A 22398-nucleotide genomic window follows, 5' to 3' on the forward strand; every position below is an offset into this window, starting at 1 on the left:
ATTTCTTGTTGTCATTTTCATTTCTCTCACTTGATCTACAAGTTTAGAGCCACTTCATGATCAGCTTCTTCCATTGACTTGGAACTCAAACTTTGACTGATTTTTCTACGCAGACTGTCTATAATGAAACAATGACCTAAATTACCTACTAACACTTATTATGGACGTGCTTGAGTGGCAGCATTTAATACAAAGAAAAGCACTTTGAAAAAAAGTTAAAAGGGTCAGTCAAAAGAGCCTCCTGTATCATAGAGGGTGTGCTATAAGCAAGCATGGATTAGAGATCAATCGAGCCCGTGATTTTTATCCATTTTCATGACCAACTCTCAAAAGTAGTTCTCCTTTTGGTGATGTAACTTTTGTCTTTGTTCTGCGGAGTAATGCTAGATATTTAATAAATTATCATAAAAATGTTATCTTAAATTATATAATATTTAATTTGGATTCGGTTATTTTGGAACCACTATAAGGTAGAGTATCCCCTCATAACCACATGATTAAAGTAATAATAATTTTTTTTTTTATTTATCACTTTATGTGTATGGTTGTGATTCGTGCTCCACCTTAGAACAACTCCAAAATAGACATATCTTTAATTTAAACGTGATATATGAAATATAAATTAATTGTTAAAAAAAAACCACTGATATATATATTTTTTTCTTGCTTATCTAACAAAATGAAGTTGTCTATCATGCATCAACTCCATCCATACAAACACCACATATACACTCTTTTTTATTTTATTTCACAAATTTTTTTTTTGTTATGGACAACTTTTACATCAAAAGTTCAAGTGGAAATGGGATCTTTTACTTCTATATAAATAAGAAAAGAAATGCTTCAAAGGTCCAACACATGTGGTGCAGAATTAAAGTCCCTAAAACCAGAACAGGCACCATGTGCTCCGCATTTACTGTTGATGACACAGTTCCCGGCTGATGACTTTGACTTCAGGGCTCCGGTCCTCCGACAGACCAATTCAATGTTTGAACTAAACTTAGAAACAACATAGATTTTAGATGTTACATGTCTCATAATTTTTTGTAAAGCTTACGTAAGTTGTAAATAACTTAATACGAATGACAGAAAATGTGGCCGATATTCCTTGGAGATGTTGCATTGTAATTGCACCCTGCTACTAACAGAATTTTTTGTATAATTTTTTTTTTTCGTTACAACTGATGGGACGTGCGACAATGTGCGATAGAATTTGTCCAAGAGATTTGTTTATTTATCAATTATGAATAATGTTCATCAAATCAATTTCCACATTTAAGCATGGTTAAATCAGATGTTGGCATGCTTCTAATATTCTTCAAACTGTCGCGAACAAGTTGTAAGACGTGGCACTTACCTTTTAACCTGTGTTTACTCGTAGGATTGAAGAATGAAAATTCGAAATTGGAAGGATTGATTTTGTTTACTCATTAAAGAGAGGCAATGAAAATTAAAAAAATGAAATCCATATATTTTTGAGATTAAAGAATAAGAACTTGAGTCTCATGAATTGCAAACCAAGTTCCCAGTCTATAGATAAACCCTTTTACCACAACTCAATTTTCCAAATTACCCAGCATTTTGTCATTTTGTCATTTTGTCCTTGATTTCAATGCTTTATAGAATTTATAGAAATACCCATAAGTTTTGAAATATCTACAAATAGGTACTATTGCTACTGCTAATACCATTATTATTATTATTATTATTACTACTACTACTACTACTTAGGACAAAAATTAACTGAGATAATTTGGTAACTTAAAACAGTCCATTACAATTCCTAGGCAAGGTAAACACATTAATGGAAATACAACCTAAACTAATTTCGATTCCTATAGCTATCTGATTGTTGTTTCCAACCACATTTTAATTTCAGCTCATTCTGGTTCTAGTCTATTTTGATTACCAATAGGTAAGCAAACGACTAATGTACAATCGCCTCATTCATCAACCGAGAAAACAGGTACAAACTTTTTAAGCGAAAGCTGCAAATCATGTCACAGCAACAGGTATTACATAACAGTATGTAGTTCTTCACTCACCAAATCTTCTCCTATGAAGAATCATTATGCTACAACAATAAGGAAATGCAGTTGGTAGACACCAGATAGCAACTCATTTTACTTCCAACTCTAGTGTAACTTGCAAGTCGGGCATAGTAATTTTGTCTATCTTGTGACCTGTCAAAATCTATCGTCTGTTTCCTGCATAAAATATCAATTAAAGAGATCAAATGTGGCCTGGTTTCCAGCAACATTCTTCTATTTGCTGTGAGGTCCAAGGACAAGAATAAACAGAAATCCAAACGAATAAGATGCAATGTAATAAGCCCAAATGAATATGATTGCTTGGAGGTCACTCGCCCTTGGTGTAGCTTGAAACTCCTTCCAGTCTTACCACCCTAATATAGGCCATTCCTATATCATATAGTTGGTTTATAGTCATTTCTCATATTTCTCCATCTAGAACATTTTTATCAAGAGTGACGCTATGGCTTTCACCACATAAACAAAAGTAAGGATTTAGCAATTTTTTGGTAAAGACTTCAACTGTTTCCTTAAAGATCCTTGTTTCCTTCGAGAGGTCAATTTCGGCCTTAGTCATAGTGGAAACTCGGACTCACATCAAGGCATAAATAAATAAAAAGGGTAACTTAGTCGGTACCTAACAACGTAGGAGGTGCATTTTTCTCAATATATTCTAGCAGTTAATATATGCCATTACTAGTAACTCAGACCTATGGTCCATTGGCTAGCTCATAATCATAATAGCAAGAGAAAATAAGTGAAGGTTTCAAGCAGTTTAAGCTGGATAGCACTTTTTTTTTTTCCCCCCTCTTTTCTCGTCTCTGGTAAAGCTAAATAATCCATCAATTTACACATTCATAGTGAATAAAAACCACAAGATAAAACAGCAGAAACTAATGAAATAAAAAGCTGAAGCATACCCCCAATGGTGATAAGAACAATGAAGCTTTCTTCAGCAACTATGATTTATTGAGAGTGGTACAGGCCAAGCAATTGTTTCTCTCGCTCTTCAACTCTCTTCTTCGCAGCCTCCCTTGCTTTAATTGCAGCAGCCTCTTCTTTAGATACAGGCTTTGCCATCTTCTTTAGCTTATTATCTTCCCTTTTTCTCTTGCCAACGGCAAGAGATGAAGGAGGACCTTTCACAGATCTCATTGGGTTTAAATAAGATGATACAACCGGCCCCCGTGCAGGCCCATTTTGACTTTTGGCAGAATCCTTATTTTCGACAATCGATCCTCCTCCGAAAGCTGGGAATGGATGTTTCATGGTGGGTCTATGTTTGGAACCTGATGAAGCCGGAATGGCAGCATACGCCTCTTCCTGTGTCACCCAATTGCCTGTTTCATTTCTTCTTAGGTAAATACAGCAAGCAACCTATCATCTAAGAAATTATCTTAAAGAATAAAAAATGCCCCAGGTCAAAAGTCCAACATGGTTCCATACCTATAGCATCAGAATAGTAAAAGCCCGATTTTGGATCGTAATAAAGACCATTGCTTTCATTGTAGTAATAGCCAGAAGTGCCATCATAGTCCCATTCTGTAATCATTGAGCTGTATTAGTGTGATATTATTAATACAATCAAGACAAAAAAACATTAATTAATTAATTATTTTTTTGGAAGCATTAATCAACTCTGATGTAAGATGTTACTGTAAGATTTCACAATAAAAGAGACCTATTCAATAAAATTAAGCAGATGATAGACCTGACAGAGATTCAAGGACATATGTCTATATGGTTGACTGCCACACCCTTTGGTTACGGAATAACAACCACTCACAAAATGGAGCTAAGCAGAATTTTGCTGGTCTATTCAGTGGCAATTAGAAGATCAAACCTAGAGTCAGAAGGTTGTTAATGAGACAACAGGGTGAAACAACCAAAGCAACATAAGGCCATTACTCCCAACTAATATTGCCAAAGGTGGGGAAAATAAAACATGCATCTTATTATTGGGTAGCAACTCAATATTCTTGTCTGGCCAAACTCAATATTTGCAATTTTTGCATAGCCTAAAACAGTTAGGGTGCGTTTGGCACACTGTATTGTATTATGCTGTATTGCATTATTTTAATGCTGGTGTATTGTATTATGATGTATTGCATTAGCATTATATTATAATAATACTATACAATATTTGGTACTACACTGTACTGTATTAATTTTTTTTTATTAATTTAAATTAAAAGATTATATTAATATATTTAAATTGTATTAATGTTTTATATTATTATTATACTATTATTAATTTTAAATTAATATTATTGAAATTTATTCATATTTAAATATTTATTATTAGTTATAATAAATTATAAATTTATTAATAATTATAATGTAAAAAAAATACATATATATATAATATTTTATTAAATTAAAAAATTATATTTATTTATTATTATTTTATTAATAAGAAAAAGCAAAAGTTAAAGTAAGGCAAAAGTCAAAGCAAAAGCACGTGAAAAGTGAAAACGTTAAAAGGAAAAAAAAAAAAAACAAGCGGCAGTTTGTTTTATGCTATATTGGCTAAACTTTCTTTCACAATTAACTTTATGCTATATTGCTAACCTCCAACCAGTGCTAATGAATAAGAGACACATAATACAAAATGTTAATTCACTAATATTTTAAAAAGTTTCTTCTGAAGCTTCCTATAATTAAATGCTTTGCAAGACCACAACTTTAAAATGGCATCAGATCTGACTCAACCATTACAGAACCTGATCAAACTGACACAAGTATTTCCCAAGCTTGCCTCACTTAGCAATCAAACCTCAGCAATCTTGATCAGTCAAGCTGTCAGCAGGAAGCCTAGTTCAACTAATAGCCCTGTGTAGACCTAAAAGAGATGAAGGATTGTGCAACCTCGGGGACTGACTTATTCAAGCAACAACTCATTAACAACTCATTAAATCAGACAAACAAGTTTATCTGCTATCTATAGACTTAATTACATTATTTCTATGCTGTCAAAACTTTTCTTGCTAGTAGAATTAATTTTGATGACTAGATGCACTTCATACTTACTCTCATGATCATTCAAAGCAACAGCATTAGAATTTCTGGCCTCCTGATTTGCTAGATCCTTTTGATAGCTACGCTTGGCTTTCTGGCAGCCATTGAAAATGAAAGCAAAAAATCAGCTCGACGAAAAATGTAAACACGCATATTCCAGTAGTACTTCAGTAAAAGAATATGTGCAAAACGAAAGAACTTATCACAGACTCATGAAAGTTATTTCCACAGCCTATTGAATTGCAGTTTACCAAATTTTATCCTAATCTTGAAAACTAGGTAGATTTGGGTTGCATGCTAGTCTTGAAAGTAGATATTTGCAATATAATTGACTTTATTAGCTAAACTCTTCAATCAATCAGAACTTTTCATATCTTCCCACCTTAGATATGAATCCAAAAAGTATATGGTAAAACCAAAAGATGAAGTTATCAAAATTGATACATCTCAATGCATTTTCAAGTTTAATAAGGTCCAGGCAATAAAACATTAAGTTGTATGCAAAACTTAAAAAATTTCGCACCATTAACAAAGGACCACCATCTTGAAAGAGAAATGTGCCAAAAATACACTTACTGCTTCAATCTGTTCAAGGGCACGGGCTGTCTCCTTATGCTCCTTCTCTTTGGCAGCATTCTCTTTCCTCATATCAGCAAGCTTCTTTTGTACATTTTCCTTATGACGTTGACCAAGCTCATGGTTTCTAATGCTGGAAGGATTGTTCGATATGTAGATTTTGCAAAAATCACACCATTTGTTACCCTGGCTAACCCAATACTGCAGGGGGGAAAAAAAAACATAAGTGTGAAACAAGAAATCCAAGAATGAGATCAGTTCATCTGTAACTCCTAAGCATGTTATAGGGTTTATAATCACAGCTCAAAAATAGAAAACTTGTCAAAAGAATCAAATTCAGTAACCTACAGACAAACAATTCTAATAGAGGTAAGCATAGTCACAAAATGATGTAAGTCATAATTCAGAAAGCACAACTTTCTTAAAAACACACTAAACTCCATAAAAATCAACTACTCGAAGAGGAAAAACATCATCATTGTCCTAGCAAACAACTGTATACTAGAAAGCATTGAATAATACAAAACCATTCACCAATATCCATGATACTACATCAAAATTTTCAAATTTCATATCAAAATTTGGTTAAAGCTTCAGTTTTTTATCCAAATTTAATATGGTTTTCTTCAAAATAGTGACTAATTAAAGCCAAAAGCAAAACAATAAAAAAGATTTGTGATCAGAGTTCGAAGCACAGTGATGGTTATGAAGATACCTCCGTCATGGTGGCAAATTAAGTTTTCCGGTGTAATTGACCGCAAGGAATCTTAGGAAGAGAATGCCAATTACTCAGATTATCACCACTAATTGATGAAAGAAGCGCTCTAAACCCTAAAATCTAAGTCCCTCTCTCGTCGAAGAATTTTGAAACGATCAAGCCAGAGCGGGTTTGGTTTGTTTGGTTTGTCTACGAACCAAACCGGGTTGTATTACATACTCTAATGGGAGTCTTATAATAAATAAACTCTACTCGAAAAACAGAGTATTAATACATATATCACTCGTCTGTTTGATAATAAATTTAAAAGATTAATATTCTTTCAATTGAATAATAATTTATTTATAAACTCTTACATAATTTTTTTTATTACAAACTGATATTTAATGATTTAATTAGTTGGATTACATATCATTTAGTTCACATGATTTTTTTTATTATGAGTTAATGTCAAATTAATTTATACAAGATATAATTGTATCATCACTCTTTTGCATTATCTTTTGGGTAATAATATTTTAGTACCTCCGTAATATTAAAACTACAAATAATAACTTATTTTTTTTAAGCCTCGATCGTTATACTCTCAAAAATAAAAAATAAAAATGAAAAAAATAAAGGGAAAAATAGAATTTTTATTCCAATCACATAGAGTAGGGGCTTTACAATTTTATTTTACCGGAAGACATATTTTTTACAGAAAAAAGTAAAAAATTTCATTAATCATAAAAGATAAAAATTACATATGCAAAAATTCTTTCCGAGTAATCTTCAATGTTCTAATACATAATGAATATTAAATTGATCTTTTATATAGATCATTTTTGCAATCTCCTAAGTGATCCTATTTCTAGTGTATTTAAGAGTTTAAAGATTCGATTTCAAACAAATACATTTAATATGTAATGAAAAGAAGTATAGTAAAAAGAGAAATAAAAGTAGTGCTAGACATTTTAAAAAATTCATTACCGTGTAGTTTTGTTAAGTGAACGGTGAAGAAATATAATTAATTCACATAAAACTAAGAAAAAATTACCATAAATAACACATTATAATATGACATATCAAATTATTTAAGATAAAATTTTAGAATGATTAGAATTACATTAAAAGATTAATAATACTAAAAAACTTATTATTTGAGACTGAACTTGAATTTCAATATTATATATCAATCATCTATTTGATAAATAAATTTAAAATTATGTATTATTCTATTCTATTATTCATTTCATGAATGCCATATATATTAATTAGAGTGAAATTGAAACTCAAAGAATTGGGACTAATCAGAGACTTATGTGAAAACTATTGTAAATTATGTTTATATTTCTGATAGTACTAAAATCTAGGGACTCAATTTACATTTGAAAAATTGAGAACAAGGATCCAACCCGCCACGGTCCAACCAGATTGCATTTCTTTTTCTCCCGTCCAAATCATCGGCAAATTCGACGCTTCGGTTTGCTCAATATAAAAATTCGGATTCGTCGGCTCCATAAATCCGCGCGTGAGCCGCCGTCATGACCCCGTCGGGCGGAGCGACAAAACCTAACAAGCAACCACTACATTAATCTCTCGAAGCTCACATTAATCGGAAATCCGGTCTCCTACTCATTCAAAATCAAAATGGACGAGACATTCATGCTAATGCTCTCAAATCTCCTCCATCTCCACAACTCCCTCGACCCCGCCACCTCCCTCCTCTCCTCCACTACCACCGCCGCCGCCGCCGCATCTTCCACTTCATCCGCCACGTCATCAACCTCCCTCCTCACCTCATCCTCCGCCGCTCCCCTCATCTTCTTCACTCTCTCCTCCCTCCTCTCGTTCCTCTCCGCCTCCAAACAAAAATCCTCTTCCTCCTCCTCCGCCGCCAAAAACGACGCCGCGTCAGCATCAGCGACCGCAGCAGCTTCCAGTTCCAAGAACGACGCCGCTTCGCCGTCATCTGACTACTCCGTCGCTGCCTTCCGCGCGCTCACCACCGAACACATCTGGTCTTTGGAAGCCCCTCTCCGCGAAGCACACTGGCGGTCTCTCTACGGCTTGTCGTATCCGGTCTTCACCACCGTCGTTGAGAAGCTAAAACCCTACATCGCCGCCTCCAACCTCTCTCTGCCGTCCGACTATGCCGTCGCTATGGTCCTCTCCCGTCTCGCTCACGGCCTCTCTGCTAAAGCCCTAGCTTCTCGGTACTCTCTTGAACCCTACTTGATCTCCAAAATTACTAACATGGTCACTCGTCTTTTAGCAACTAAATTGTACCCGGAGTTTATTAAAATTCCGATTAGCCGGCGTCGTTTGATTGAAACAACCCAGGGGTTTGAGGAACTGACATCGTTGCCTAACATTTGCGGGGCCATTGATGGAAGTCATATTAAGATTGGTAATGGGAAACTGAAGCATGTTTCATTGAATCAGAACCAATATAGGTGTAAATTTGGGTATAATTCGGTCTTGCTTCAGGTTGTAGCTGATCATAGAAAGATTTTTTGGGACGTTTGTGTGAAGGCGTCAGGTGGGGCTGATGATAGTGCTCATTTTAGGGATAGTTTGTTGTATAACAGGTTGATTTCGGGTGATATTGTGTGGGATAAGGCGATTAATGTGAGGGGTCATCATGTGAGGCCTTATATAGTCGGCGATTGGTGTTATCCTTTATTATCGTTTTTAATGACACCCTTTTCACCAAATGGGGCGGGAACACCTGCACAGAATTTATTTGATGGGATGTTGATGAAAGGGAGGAATGTGGTTGTGGAGGCGATTGGGTTGTTGAAAGCAAGGTGGAAGATTTTGAAGGATTTGAATGTCGGGATTAATCATGCGCCCCAGACCATTGTTGCTTGCTGTGTTTTGCATAACTTGTGCCAGATTGCTAGGGAGCCAGAGCCGGAGATTTGGAAGGAGCCTGATGAGAATGGAACCCCTGCAAGGGTTCTTGAGAGCGAGAAGCAGTTTTATTATTTTGGGGAGGGCTTGAGGCAGGCATTGGCTGATGATCTGCATCAAAGGCTTTCAACAAGATAGTAGACGAGGGTTTAGAATTGAGGATGGAAACATTCTTGAAATTGTAATGATGATATGCCCTTTTTAGTAAGTCTAACCTTCCCTTGAATAATTATTAGAAAAGCATATCATGTAGTTAACTGCTTCATTTATGTTGTATCCTGTTTTAGGAAGCTTTACAAGTAGATTTTGTGGACAAGTTCATAAATATTGTGTAGTAAATCCATCACGCAGTTGATGTGTCAAAATCTCAAGATGAATTTAGTTCATTCCCCTGTGTTATTATTTGGTGATGTTTTCTTATCCTCCATTTGAGAGTAAATTAAGTTCCTTGTGTTTCAGAATAATTATAGGTGCATGCTTCACAGAAAAATTGCCTTGTGTTTCAAACCATGGATAGGATAATGTTTTGAAATTGTAGAAATATGACTTTGTAGCATTTGGAATTGGATTGCAGAATTGACAATATATATATATGTTTGGTTTGATTTTCGATGGGTCTCCTAATTCTGATCTGAGAGCACTTGTGATATGTACATCACTGCATAATCTTTTGGACCAACATACTTTTCTCCTTTGTGCCTGTCTTGCTTTCCCGTTGCCGATGAAATATTTATGCCATAGAAATCTTACCAATGTGGATTTGGTTGCTTATTCCTGTTGACCCGTTGATAGTTTAAGTCATAGATTTTGTGATCCAATATTCTGAATAACAAACAGGTTTTATTGATGCGAAGTTAATTGGATTTAGCCGCATTCTTTTTTCTTTTGTCTGCCTCTGTGGTGACTGTCTTTGGAAAGAAGATAAGTTGTGGAAGCAGGATGCTGAAAAGGCTATAATAAGATTGCTGACTTGTTATCTTCTAATGAGCCCATTACAAGTTAGAGAAACAGTAAGTCTCTTATTGGGACAAAATAATTTAGACGATACATTTATAAATTCGACTAATGGTTATGGTTAGTTACTTCGAGAGTTGACGTGAATGTGTTGCGACTTCCTTTGGAGCTGTATTAGGGATGACAATATCCTCCTGGTTTGGGACTCTATGGAGCCCCACCTTAAATGAAGATTTTTTTTAATAATTTTTTAGAAATAGAGTGGGATGGAATTTGAATTTGTAATATGATAATAATTTTATTTAAATTTTAAAATTTTAATTTACTAAAATTATATATTTATACATAGAGCCCCACCTTAAATGAAGAATTTTTTTTATAATTTTTAAAAAATAGGGTAGGATGGGATTTGGTTTTGTAATATGATAATAATTTTTTTTAAATTTTAAATTTTAAATTTACTAAAATTATATATTTATACCAATTATAAAATAGGCAAACGGAGAATGGGGTGGAGATAGGAAAATCATTCCTACATGAGGATTCCCCATCCCCACCCCCACTAAATTTATTGGGACATGGGGTGGGAAATGGAGACAAAATTTTTTAGTGGGGTGGGGAATAGGGAAGGCCTCCCCACCCCACCCCATTGCCATCCCTAAGCTGTATGTAAGCTCGAAGTGCCATTTTTTTTTTAATCTTAACATAGACCGTTTGAAATATAATAAGCTTGAATACAAGAGCTCCAACATGTAATTTATTCTCGATTCCATTTTTGTATTGGCAAGTCTCTTCCAAATTGAAGTCGCCAGTCAGCCCACCATACAATTCTTGCTAACCTGTTTCCCTCTTTCTTGGACATAAGCTCCCTGACTCTAGTTCCCTGTCTTATAAGAGAGAAATCCAGAATATGATAAAGCTGGCCAAACACTAACCAGTGCCCCTCTTCAACGTGGCTGCCAATATGAAGGGCTGAAGCACCAAAATAAAATCTTGATTAGTTTCACTTTGAATCAAAACCATTAACAAAGAAACACATATGTGAACAAGCCATCATGTGTACAAGGAGAAATGCATCTCAGGGATTAAGAAAACAGCTCCAGAAAGTGTCACAATGTAACCAAAGCAGGTGGAGTTTGGCATTCCAGGAGCTTTATTACAAGCAATTTGAGCTGTATGCACAAAATCTACTTTATATCATATAGTATATATAATTTAAAGACGTGCAAAGGGCAAAAGAAGTACAATCAGCGGTTGATGCCTATGATCTACAAGTAAAATAATCACAAGATATAAAATGAGCAGAAATATAGAACAAAAACAGAAACAAGCTTCTCTAACAAACTCCATCAATTCTTTATTCTAAGCATGCCTAATGTCGTATGCATATATGGAGTCCAACTTAGGCTATATGCATGAAGTATACTTTTATGTCATATCATAAACAATACTTAACCATGTGCAGTACATACCAGAACTCACACACCTTTAAAAAGTTGCTAATGATGGTAGGGGTACATGGTCACAGACACTGAATCCCAAAGCACTTCAAAGGATTCAGGCATCATCACAGAGGAAAATGGAGATGGAAGAGATACAGCTGCCTTGATGTGGCTCTCTATCAGTCCTGAAGAATTATAGGCACAAAGATACCGCGGAAACTTTGCGCTCCACCTGACTTCCTCCGTTGAAAACTTGAGGGAATTTACTTCATGATCACCAATGAATGTGGTACTTCAATCTACCATTCACTTTATTGCCCATAGGTGCTTCTCCCGCTATTTGGAAGGAGACCATCCTTGGCCATTTCAGTAAGCACATTAAGAACTGCATCCATGTTACCTTCTTTGTGGTTGATTTCAACAAGCACTTTCGCAAGTTCAGCATCAGAAAGCCTACAGCTTCTTAGAATGTTCTCTATAACTTGGCTCAGCTCTTCATTCATACCTGCTGTGTGTAGAGCTTTTACCAGAACAATAATAGTCACAGTATGAGGAACAAAACCTGAACGGACCATTTTCTTGTACAGATCATATGCCTTCTGTACATTTCCAACTTTACTATGACCATGAATAATGATGTCGTAAACTGCTTCATTAGGCATGTGGTTTCTCTGAAGCATCAACTCAAAAACACGATCAGCTTCATTCATCAAACCCTTCATGCAGAATCCCTTTAGAAGAGCCGCCACATTTTGGAATTCAATATTAGTGCAATTCTCTATTAGTGTATTATAAATCACATCACTTGGGACAGACTCGTCATAAAACAATTTGAGTAGAAGCTTCTTTGCTTCCATTGTCCGGGCCTGTTTATTGAGTCCATTAATAAGAACGCTGTAGGTAACAACATCAGGTAGAAAGCCTTTCTGGATCATTTCATCATGCAGACGAAGAGCCTGAGGTATATCTCCTTCTGTACAATAAGCATTTATCAAGGTTGTATAAGTAAATTCATCAGGTGACATACCTCTACTCAACATCTCTTGAAAAAGTTCACAAGCTTCAGTTATTCTCCTCTGTTCACACAGACCATGAATGAGTGAAGAATAGGTAATGGTATCAGGTAAAACACCTTTCTCAACCATCTCCCGCTTTGTGTCAAATGCCTTATCCAACTCCTGACTTCTGCTAAACCCCGATATAATTGTACTATAGCTTACAACATCTGGGGCCAACCCTTTCCTGGCCATACCATGAAGTACTCCTACAGCCTCTTCCACTCTCCCTCCAGTGCAATGTCCCTTTATAAGAGCATTGTAAGTCACTATTGAAGGCATAAATCCATTCTTAGTCATTTCATTCAAAAGCCTGTAAGCTTCATCCAAGAACCCATGCTGTGAAAACCCATCAATCAATGTCGTATATGTCTTTTCATTTGGACGAAGCCCTCTAACATGCATTTGATCAAAAAACTCCATAGCCCTATTCAAATTACCCGACTTACACATACTATTGATTAATGAAGTATATGTAACTACATTTGGAGACAACCCATTCCTCACCATCTCTGCATGCAAAACAAGCGCTTGGTGAAGATTACCCTCCTTACAATATCCGTTCAGCAGTGTATTGTATGTCACCTCATCAGGAACTAACCCCTTCCGACTTATCTCGTTTAAAATCCCCTTCGTCTCCTTCAACCTCCCTTCTTTACACAACCCATTAATGATCACATTATATGAAATTAAATTCGGTTCAATTCCCTTCAAACCCATATCTCTCAACAACTTAAACGCGTCATCAATTCTCCCCAACTTACAATACCCATCAATCAATGTATTATATGTGACCACATTCGCTAAACAATTATTTTTTTCCATTTCACTAAAAAACCTCAACCCCATTTCTAAATCCCCCACACCACAAAATCCCCTAATTAAAACATTATATGTATACACATTCGGTGAGACTCTGCTTTTACCCATCTCATTATAAACCTCCTCAGCAAATTTAACCCAATTATTTCTACCAGACCTAATAACTGAATCCAAAATTGCATTATAAGATAAAACACCAGGCATAAAACCATGAACCTTAGCTAAATTAACAATATTTACAGCTTTATCGATCATGTTTAAATGGGAGTAGGATTTTACCACTAAATCAATAACAGCCGAGCTTGAGGTAGAATCACACAAATGGTAAGTCTCTTTGAGGCATGAAAAGACGAAATTGCCATCGTCGCGGGGTAAGTCGACAGCGAGGTTCTGGGCTAGGGTTTGGGCGGATTTGTAGAGCTTGAATTTGGTCAAAATGTGGAGGGTAAGGCATTTTAGTTTGGGGGTGAAGAAGGGTTGGGGTTGAGCCCATTTGAGGAATTTTAGGGTTAGGGTTTGGTCGGATTGAGTTTTGAGGAGTAAATTGAAGGCGGCTTCGGGGGTAAATTCGGAAGAGAGAGAGTTTAGCTGGTATGGGTGGCGCTTGAGGAGTGTTAAAGCTTTGTCCGCTATGACGGCGTCGGCTGTCGCTGAGAGGGTGGAGAGTGAACGGTGAATTTGGAGGTTTATTATGGGCATTTTGGGGATCCAAAAACTCAGGGGTTTAGCAAACATTTTAGTTCATAGGGATGAACCTAGCTACAGCGTGAATTATGAAGCTGGTGAGAGGCCATTTTTCATTTTTTTTAATGTTTATTTATTTATTAATTATTATTATTATTATGATGAATGATGATGCTTTAATTAGTGTTTTTTTAATTATATTTTATATTAATAATCTATTAGAAGGAAAATGATCCTCTCTTAATCTGATCTCTTCTGAGCTTTTCAAGATCTTCTGGCATATGTCTTTTAGTAGTAGTGTATGGATAAGATTCAACTTTTATTATTATTTTATTTATTACTTATCAATTAACAATTAAATTATTTACTCAGGAAATGATCAGATCAGGAGAGAATCCTAATGCGGATACTGATCCCTATTGGAGCCACCTAAATCATTAACTGTAATAACAGAACTAGTTGGCAGGACTCACAGCCTCAACTTCAATATAAAGACAAAAAAGAAGTTACCGGCTTACCTAGACGGCTAGACTCTTACCAACAAGTGACTTTTGCCTTTGTTTTTTGGTTGTTTTATTTTAATTTTTATTTCTTGGGTGGTTTTAACCATTAAAAAAAAAAAAAGGAATCATTTTGGAGTTACGTTTTAGTTTCTTCACAAGCTTCATTCTTGAGAGTTACTTAAAAAAAAAATTAGAATTTTTACCTTATGAATGTAGCCTTAGCCTATATAGCATTATATGGACTCTTATCATTTTTAAAGCAAGACAAATCTGTGCTGTGGCAACTAAAATTAATTTAAGTTAGAAAGTGCACGTGGGACATGCGTAAAGAGAAAATCTGTATATTATTGGGGTTCCTGTTAGACAAATTCTCTGTATCTTTACATGCATGATGCATTGCCAATTATAGCTTCTGCAACCATATAATGAATCAATGGCTCCACCTGAAATTTCCAGGCACTTCAATCTCCTCTTACAAGTCATAACTAGGTTGAGTGAAGCCACTGTAATAATTATCTCTAGCAAAGAGGGCAGGGGTGTTGGTATTGCTGTGTTCAGTGCAAGCTTGCAGCTCTCTCTCGAAGAATCAGTCATCGTGGTGTTGTGTTGCGTTGTGTACGTTATCATATAGTGCACTTTGTCTAGCAAATGAAGCAAACAGATTTAATATCTAGTAGTCAGTAAATTTACTCATCAGCGTGGCTTTCCCATGGTTCGGCTGGGAACACCGTGCAACAATTTGACAAACCCGTGAAAACTTAGCTTCCCATCGGTGTGTCTGATCCAGTCGTTGAGAACAACATGAAGTGGAATAGAAGGGGCAAGTCCAAGTTCCTGAAACAGCAATGTACGAAGGAAACATTCAAGCAAACTAAAGTTTTTGGGGGGATTGGAATCAATCTGTTTGTTGGATTCTGTTTCAATTCCAAAGGTGACATATAGACTGAGTAAACACTCTTTAACATTTAAGAAAATCCAACTTACAGAAGCAAGTTCATCGATTACAATTGCCCTATTTCCATCCTTCTCAAATAGCTCATATGCACTACGGGCATGCTGCTCCCACAGATCAAGTGCTTCCAGCTGATGGACATTCAATGCAGCTGCACAAAATTCTTCAAAATCCATCGCTCTGTATTGAAGTGCATTTAACTGTTGTTAAATGAAAATGAAACAGTTAGCATTTCAGAAGCCAGAAGACAAACCATATAAACTCTGGAACAAAAAATAAGAAAGGTTACAAGTAGAGTTCATACTGGGGCAAGTAGATCAGATATGCGAGATTCCTTCATTGCATCTGTCGCATTTTTCATGAGAACCTAAACAGAACAGAATGACTGGCATCAAATTTACATTATCCAGTCAAAACACTTTTAACTTTTGAAAGCAAGACTGGTAGTACACAAACCGTTTTAATATTCTCAAATATCCAGTAAAAACACTTTAAATTTTGAAAGCAAGACTGGTAGTATACAAACCGTTTTAATATTCTCAAAGGCTATGCAGCCATTTTTGTTTGGCTCTAGTAATGCAAACTGCTCCTTCAAATAAAAACGTTCATCCACAGTCAAAGTCTTAGACAAGGCCTGCAAGAGAAATGCAGAAAAACAAAAAGGTTAACAGTTAAATTTGATAGTAAGCAATGAAAGTCGAACTATCACAATGAGAAAGTAATATTTTCAGATGTTGAATAGCCATAAGAACATCCACAAATCAGTACAGCAAAACCATGCAAATTCTTATTCTATCACAATGATGTCAAAGTGTTAACAAAAAGAAAATACATCCAGAGGGTAACGAAGTAGTATTAAAATGTTAAGGTCGTAAGTGGTAGAAGCCAAAAACAATAGGGGAAAATTTGGCAATCTCCCAAATAGAGAATACCTAATACCCTTATATACCAGAGGTAAAATCCAGGAAAAAGAAAGGAAATGCCTCATCAATAGTACAAGGACACACCTTTAAAGCAGCCCTACGCAAAGAAGACGACTGCATGTATGCCTTCATGAGTTTCAATATTGAAATATCAAGAGGTACTTTTACATTATTATAATTTCGGATCCAAGGATGACCTGGGAAAAGAAAAAACTTAATGGTGACTTGAGAGAGTGATACTGGTAACTTGAATATGAGAGAAGATCATGCACTCACTCAGAGCTTGAGCAGCTGTCATCCGTTTCCGAGGATCCTTGTTCAGTAGGAGCTTGACAAAGTCTTTTGCATCTGAAGATAATGAAGGCCAGGATCCGTCATCAAAACTTGGATCAGCTTTCAGGACAGCTCGAAAAATTCCAGACTCAGTCCGGGCCCAGAATGGACGAGAACCACATAAAAGAATATACGCTATCACACCTATACTCCAAACATCAGCCTCAGTACCATAAGACCTATGTAGAACCTCTGGTGCCACATAATACGCACTTCCTACAATGTCATTAAGCCTTTCATCTGCAATCCAAAAGGTGAGTTAAATTCTGTAATATTAGATAGCAAGATGGTGAAACTCATTGCCAGATAACACAAACCTGGTCTGACAAAATCTGATAAGCCGAAGTCTATGGCTTTCAACTGTGAGCTCTCGTCCTTAGAAGTGTATAGGAAGTTCTGCTCCAGAAAATAGCTAAATTCAGATAGCAACATGGAAAGCATTAAAAGAAATATTTTTCTATGTGGATCAAATGGCCCACAGTCTAACAGGTAAGGGTAAGTATTTCCAAGTTATATGACAAGACATGATCATCTAGAATGAACATGATATAGGTCTTAGTAAATACAAAATATTTCCTTTCAGAAAATATGAATTTGTAAATGATATACCGACTATCAAGAACATTCAAACATTTCAAGTCTAAAATTTGAAAATGACATCACAGTATAATAGTTTTTTACTCGACCAGAACTTTAAAGCAGTACAGATGGAGAAATCAAGGTGCTAAAACCACTTAATAGCTGTGGGGAGCAATGATGCACATCTTAGAAAACATGGATTTCGGGATCAGGACCTCCAGCAAGGTCGAATAAACAACACTTATCCATTCACGTATTATTGGTTTATTTGATAGAACATAAAATTCTCTGCATATAAAGTAATTCGAGATTAGTCTTGTCGTTTGTGTCTCACTTTTTAATAATGTTTCATTTTGGACAAGACAACCTCAATCATTGAATATATGGAGATGGAAAATGAGTATTGATATTCAACAATTAAGATCATTTGGGCTTTCTGTGGAACCTAGAAATTGATTCAGCTGAGATAAGCTAACTAGTTGTAAGGTTCTCATTGGTAGGCAAAGGGAAGGATGCTGTATAGCAACAGTACTGCATTGGGGAAGAAAGCACCATGCATTGAACAAATCTTTTGTGCAAGGAGAGCAGACCCAACCTGGTTCACTTCAAGAATCCCTAACAGGCCCTTCATCGGTATATTTCCAGAAAAGGCAACTGGGTAACCCCAGAAGATTTGCACTACCCCAAATTATTTTTCATAAATGTAACTTCCCAAATGCTCGTTCAGTACTATAATAAAGAAGAATAATGAGGAAATATGCTCCACCTCTGGTTTAAGATCTCGATGCACAACACCATGGAGATGACAAAAAGCAACAACGTTTAGTATCTGTACCAAGACAGCCTTTGCTTCATCTTCAGAGTACTTTCCACATCTGTGTCCTTATAGAGTGTTCAGTTAGAGGCTAACAATGATGAACATATGAACATATTCTATCATAGACCTAAATGCTTTAAAATAATTAATACCAGAGACATCACCTTGAAAGTATTCTATCTAGAAGCTCTCCTCCTTCACATAACCTGCCAATTCGGTCAAATTTTTTAATTTAAGTAGTGTCAAATATCTCTTAAAACTCAAATTCAAGGAATGAGCAGCGCAGTCAACTATTTTACAATCAAATAAATAAATCCACAGAAAGAAAGTTCAACAGTATAATTTTACACAAATATCTTTTCACATGGACAAAGATAAATATAGATTATGCTCAAGGAATTGTTGTAGGAAATATAACGTTCAACCTGATTAATTTTAAGTATGCAAGTGTAAAACAGCATAAATTTGAACAGTAGTGTGTAGCCCAAACTTACTCCATAACAATATAGACATTGTCAAGGTCTTCAAATGCATCATAAAATTTTACTAGATTGCTGTGTCCTGACAAAGCTCGCAATATTTTCACCTCCCTTCTCACGTCCTCCACAGCAATAGCTGTTGTCATCTGTCATATCAAATGAATTCTATCAGAAATATATGTAATGAAGACAACCCCAGAATGATCAATAAAACCATGACCTAAGACATCTAATAATAAATAATAAATGCAAGAAAAGGTAGATCCCTACCCTTTTTGACAAGATCAACTCCAAAACTTATGGTCATTAACACTAAACGTTAATCATTCATCCTTTATTGTGTCAATCTATTCATTGGAACTTCCACCTCCTCAACACCCATAAGCCAAACTCCACTGAAGTATATCTAAACACAAACACGTCTTGAATTTTGTTCTCATTTGAGTCATTTCAGATGAACTTCAACGAAAATAGGAGACGTAAATTGTAATGTTTACTTATTTTAACAATGAATTTGAAGCCTCAACGGCTCAAGTTGATCTCAACCATGGCAAACAGCATACAATAATAAAAAAGAAACAATGGAAATTATATTGTTTCTGCACAATTCTTGTGAGCACAGATGAGTCAGATTATTATCAAAATATTGCAATTTTCACTTATTCTAGATAGGAACAGGTAACCAAATATAACAGCTAGTCTGGATGTTTGCCTGTGAGCACGTGGTGGTGGAGATTAGTTACAAGCTGCTACAAACAATCATCTATGGTTGTCAAACAATGTTAATACTCCATTTTAGGCGATGAGCCTTTTCAATAACTAAGGCCATTCAAAAATCATAGGTCTATGCACTTTCTCGGTACCCTTGATATATAATGTCAAGTCAAAAGTGTTTCATAAGATTAATTTAATAGGACCTTTATTCCTACTCACACTAAATGACATTTTACACCAGCTTCCAAGCATAAAGTTACAATTTCACACCAGCTTCCAAGCATAAAGTTACAATTTCACACCAAAAATCATTTGATTTAAACCTAAACTTCAAATAAACCCAAAAAGTTGTTGCAAGTGTTAACAATTACAGAAAAACATTTAAGGTAAGGTGGACCTAGCCACCAAAGCATAAATCCTCTTAAAGACCAATGAAAACTAAGGTACAAATAAAGTGAGCCACATTATTTGACCCACTCCCACTTTCAGAATTCCAGATGTACCAATCCATACAACTTTATTCCTAATATTCTCTATCTACAAGAACAGTCAAAGACTAAAATCTCAACAAGAAATTCACAATCTTCATCAATTATCTCACAAACCTCGCCCACCCCATTCTCTTGTATTCCATGAATACAATAAATAAAACCTCACAATAACGCAAAGCTGATGTGAGCCGGATTTGAACCCAATGCCGTTGAACCAACTAGTACCACACTTATACCCCAATTGAGAAAACAAACTTCAATAGGAGAATTATAACTTAACAAATTAACAAAGACAAAACCTATTAATCCTAAGAACAAGAAACTAAATTTGACAAACACAAAACAAATTCATACGCACGCTATTGGACATAACAAATCTTAATGGACCCACGTGAAACTGATCCAAAGCTGATCCATTTTTTCCTAAATAAAAATGAAATCTTTATGATTGAATCATCACGGTCACTGACCTTGGATTTGGGGATGACCTTGACAGCAACTTTTTGATCTTTATGCTCACCTTTCTTGTACCTTGCAGTACAAGTATACCCAAAATGCCCTCGCCCCACTTCCTCTCCAACCTCCAATCTACTCGTCACCTCCTTCGAGAACCCGAACCTCTTATCCAGCTCCGGCGCAGCCTCCTCCGGCGCCCCTTCCTCCGCCGACGACTTCTTCGTCGACTTCCTTCTCCTCAGAACCGCCTTGATGTGCTTCGCCGGAGACGGCGGCATCCGGAAAACCCTCATCGGCGTCAGGTTCCCGCCCTTTTTGGACCCGGAAAGAGACTTTTTGAAAATATAAGCTGGGCTTGGAGTGTACAAGGGAAAGAAAGGAGATAGCGCCGCGGAATGCGATTGCTTGTCATCGTTAACGGCGTCGTTGTTGTTGTTGGTGGTGGTGTTGGGAGTGGGAGGGATAGAAAGGTCATTTTGGGTATTACGTGGGGCATAAGGGTTTGGCTTCTGAGGTTTAGAGGTGCAGCCTCCCATTTTTTTTTTTTTCCTCCCCCGAAGAAAATGAACGAACAAACGAACGAACGAATGAATTGTGAGAGCTTTGCTTCGTGCTAATGGTTTTGGATTTGAAGGAGAATGTGAAAATGAAAAAGGAAGGAGAGGGAGTGTGAGCTGTACAGTGTTCCTGGCCACGTGGCGATCACATGATTGGTGGAGTTTTTGAGTTTTTATTTTTGCTGCATGTGAAATGAGATTAAGGAAGAAAGTGATGGTGGCGTTTTGAGTTGGATTTGCATTTGGACATACTGCACGTACATTGGTTTTAATTTTCAATTTATCAACTAACCAATAATAATAATAACCCCACTGTGTACTGCTCGGTCTTATCCGAGTGATTAGAGCCATTTTCTTGTAAATCTTTTTTTTTAGGCAACTTAGACAGTTGTTTAGAGCCTCATTGTATACGAAGATCCTAAATTTTTTTCTAATATTATGGCTATTAAATTATTCATTTATATTTATTATTATTATTATTATTCTATAATAATTTTTACTCAAACAAACTATCAAATTCCTACAAAATTTCTATTTAATGTTATTTCATTTAAAACTCTATAAAAATCACACATTTATTAACTTGTTATCTATTATTATTTTTATCAATTAAAAGAAAAAAGCACGACACATTCAATGCTTTAATGCATAAGGGAAAAAAAGCTTTCTTTAATTTTTGCTTAAGAAAAAAAAAATCAACTATTTCCATTAATCATTGTTGTTTAAAATTTCAATCCATTAAAGTTAAATTTCAAATATCCATGTTTTTTCTTCCTATTCTCTTCTTAATTAGTTGTGTTATTCAATTGTTGTTGTTTCTTTTTTAAATATTATAGTTGTTTTCTTTTAATTATTTAGCATAATTGTTTGCTTGGTTACTCTTCTTTCACTAAAAAATAAAAAAAAATGTCTAATAGAAAATGTGCATCAAGATACATAAAACTTGGGGAAAAAAAAAAAAGAAGAATAAAAAAGTTAGTTCGATCTCAAAAATGAGCTCTTGATAAGTTTGTCAAAAGTAGTAAAAATGATATGAATTAGAGTGAAGAATTAATAATTGACGAAAATTTTCAAAATTAAAAATGATAAAAACTTATTTAAGATCAACTAAGTCGAAAGAAAAGTTAAATGATTTAGCTATATTGAGAAAAATATATTAGCGAAATTAGAATATAGAAATTTGATCAATAATTTTGCACCTAAAAAAGCTAAAAAAAAAATTGATTTTAAATAAATAACTTTTTAGTATAAATAATACATATATTTAACCTCAAATTTTTTAAAATGTCTAATTAAAACAATTCGCCTAAGGCCCCCAAATTAACTAAGCCGCCCCTTAGTGTGAGAGAAGTGATTCGAACCCTATAAATATATTATGAAAATCTAATTTAAAGATTTGA

The 22398-nt window shown here is 35.4% G+C and overlaps 4 protein-coding genes across 6 annotated transcripts; 1 reads left to right on the forward strand and 3 right to left on the reverse strand.

Annotated features, from left to right (window-relative positions):
- Positions 1 to 1776: 1776 nt before the first annotated feature.
- LOC18033845 (zinc finger protein ZOP1) lies at positions 1777 to 6542 on the reverse strand. Its single transcript, XM_006422996.2, has 6 exons — positions 6340 to 6542; positions 5625 to 5825; positions 5061 to 5142; positions 3477 to 3572; positions 2951 to 3370; positions 1777 to 2207 (listed from the first exon to the last, which is right to left on the reverse strand). The coding sequence occupies exons 1-5, from the start codon at positions 6346 to 6348 to the stop codon at positions 2997 to 2999; spliced, it is 762 nt and encodes a 253-aa protein (XP_006423059.1). The 5' UTR covers positions 6349 to 6542; the 3' UTR covers positions 1777 to 2207; positions 2951 to 2996.
- A 1149-nt stretch (positions 6543 to 7691) lies between these two features.
- On the forward strand, positions 7692 to 9623 carry LOC112096225 (protein ALP1-like). Its single transcript, XM_024179451.1, has one exon. The coding sequence runs from the start codon at positions 7972 to 7974 to the stop codon at positions 9373 to 9375; it is 1404 nt and encodes a 467-aa protein (XP_024035219.1). The 5' UTR covers positions 7692 to 7971; the 3' UTR covers positions 9376 to 9623.
- A 1068-nt stretch (positions 9624 to 10691) lies between these two features.
- On the reverse strand, positions 10692 to 14260 carry LOC18033665 (pentatricopeptide repeat-containing protein At5g39710). Of its 2 annotated transcripts, none has more exons than XM_024179326.1 (2): positions 11678 to 14260; positions 10692 to 11163 (listed from the first exon to the last, which is right to left on the reverse strand). In XM_024179326.1, the coding sequence occupies exon 1, from the start codon at positions 14243 to 14245 to the stop codon at positions 11945 to 11947; it is 2301 nt and encodes a 766-aa protein (XP_024035094.1). In that variant the 5' UTR covers positions 14246 to 14260; the 3' UTR covers positions 10692 to 11163; positions 11678 to 11944. The 2 variants fall into 2 exon arrangements, with proteins under 2 accessions (XP_024035094.1, XP_024035095.1); XM_024179327.1 differs by having other exon boundaries at positions 11664 to 14260.
- Positions 14261 to 15018: 758 nt separating this feature from the next.
- LOC18034510 (CDPK-related kinase 5) lies at positions 15019 to 21239 on the reverse strand. Of its 2 annotated transcripts, XM_006422998.2 has the most exons (11): positions 20456 to 21239; positions 18796 to 18926; positions 18466 to 18507; positions 18251 to 18359; positions 17223 to 17301; positions 16849 to 17145; positions 16657 to 16769; positions 16176 to 16283; positions 15954 to 16016; positions 15682 to 15849; positions 15019 to 15531 (listed from the first exon to the last, which is right to left on the reverse strand). In XM_006422998.2, exons 1-11 carry the CDS (start codon positions 20975 to 20977, stop codon positions 15391 to 15393), a joined length of 1773 nt encoding a protein of 590 aa, XP_006423061.1. In that variant the 5' UTR covers positions 20978 to 21239; the 3' UTR covers positions 15019 to 15390. The 2 variants fall into 2 exon arrangements, with proteins under 2 accessions (XP_006423061.1, XP_024034728.1); XM_024178960.1 differs by lacking the exons at positions 18251 to 18359; positions 18466 to 18507 and having other exon boundaries at positions 17223 to 17317.
- Between the last annotated feature and the right edge of the window lie 1159 nt (positions 21240 to 22398).

The sequence above is a fragment of the Citrus clementina genome, unplaced genomic scaffold (assembly GCF_000493195.1).
Source record: "Citrus clementina cultivar Clemenules unplaced genomic scaffold, Citrus_clementina_v1.0 scaffold_8, whole genome shotgun sequence".
NCBI classification, from domain to species: Eukaryota; Viridiplantae; Streptophyta; class Magnoliopsida; order Sapindales; family Rutaceae; genus Citrus; species Citrus x clementina.

Bases quoted from the DNA above. Each gene is read 5' to 3' on its own strand.
- LOC18033845 (XM_006422996.2), bottom strand. The intron at 3,573-5,060 runs GTAAGTATGAAG...CAATGATTACAG, and splicing joins TGCTTTGAATGATCATGAGA to AATGGGACTATGATGGCACT. The intron at 3,371-3,476 runs GTATGGAACCAT...GAAATGAAACAG, and splicing joins TTACTATTCTGATGCTATAG to GCAATTGGGTGACACAGGAA.
- LOC112096225 (XM_024179451.1), top strand. From the start codon at position 7,972: ATGGACGAGACATTCATGCTAATGCTCTCAAATCTCCTCCATCTCCAC.
- LOC18034510 (XM_006422998.2), bottom strand. From the start codon at position 20,977: ATGGGAGGCTGCACCTCTAAACCTCAGAAGCCAAACCCTTATGCCCCA. The intron at 16,770-16,848 runs GTGAGTGCATGA...TTCTTTTCCCAG, and splicing joins GACAGCTGCTCAAGCTCTGA to GTCATCCTTGGATCCGAAAT. The intron at 16,284-16,656 runs GTGTGTCCTTGT...TTTCTCTTGCAG, and splicing joins TGCGTAGGGCTGCTTTAAAG to GCCTTGTCTAAGACTTTGAC.
- LOC18033665 (XM_024179326.1), bottom strand. From the start codon at position 14,245: ATGTTTGCTAAACCCCTGAGTTTTTGGATCCCCAAAATGCCCATAATA.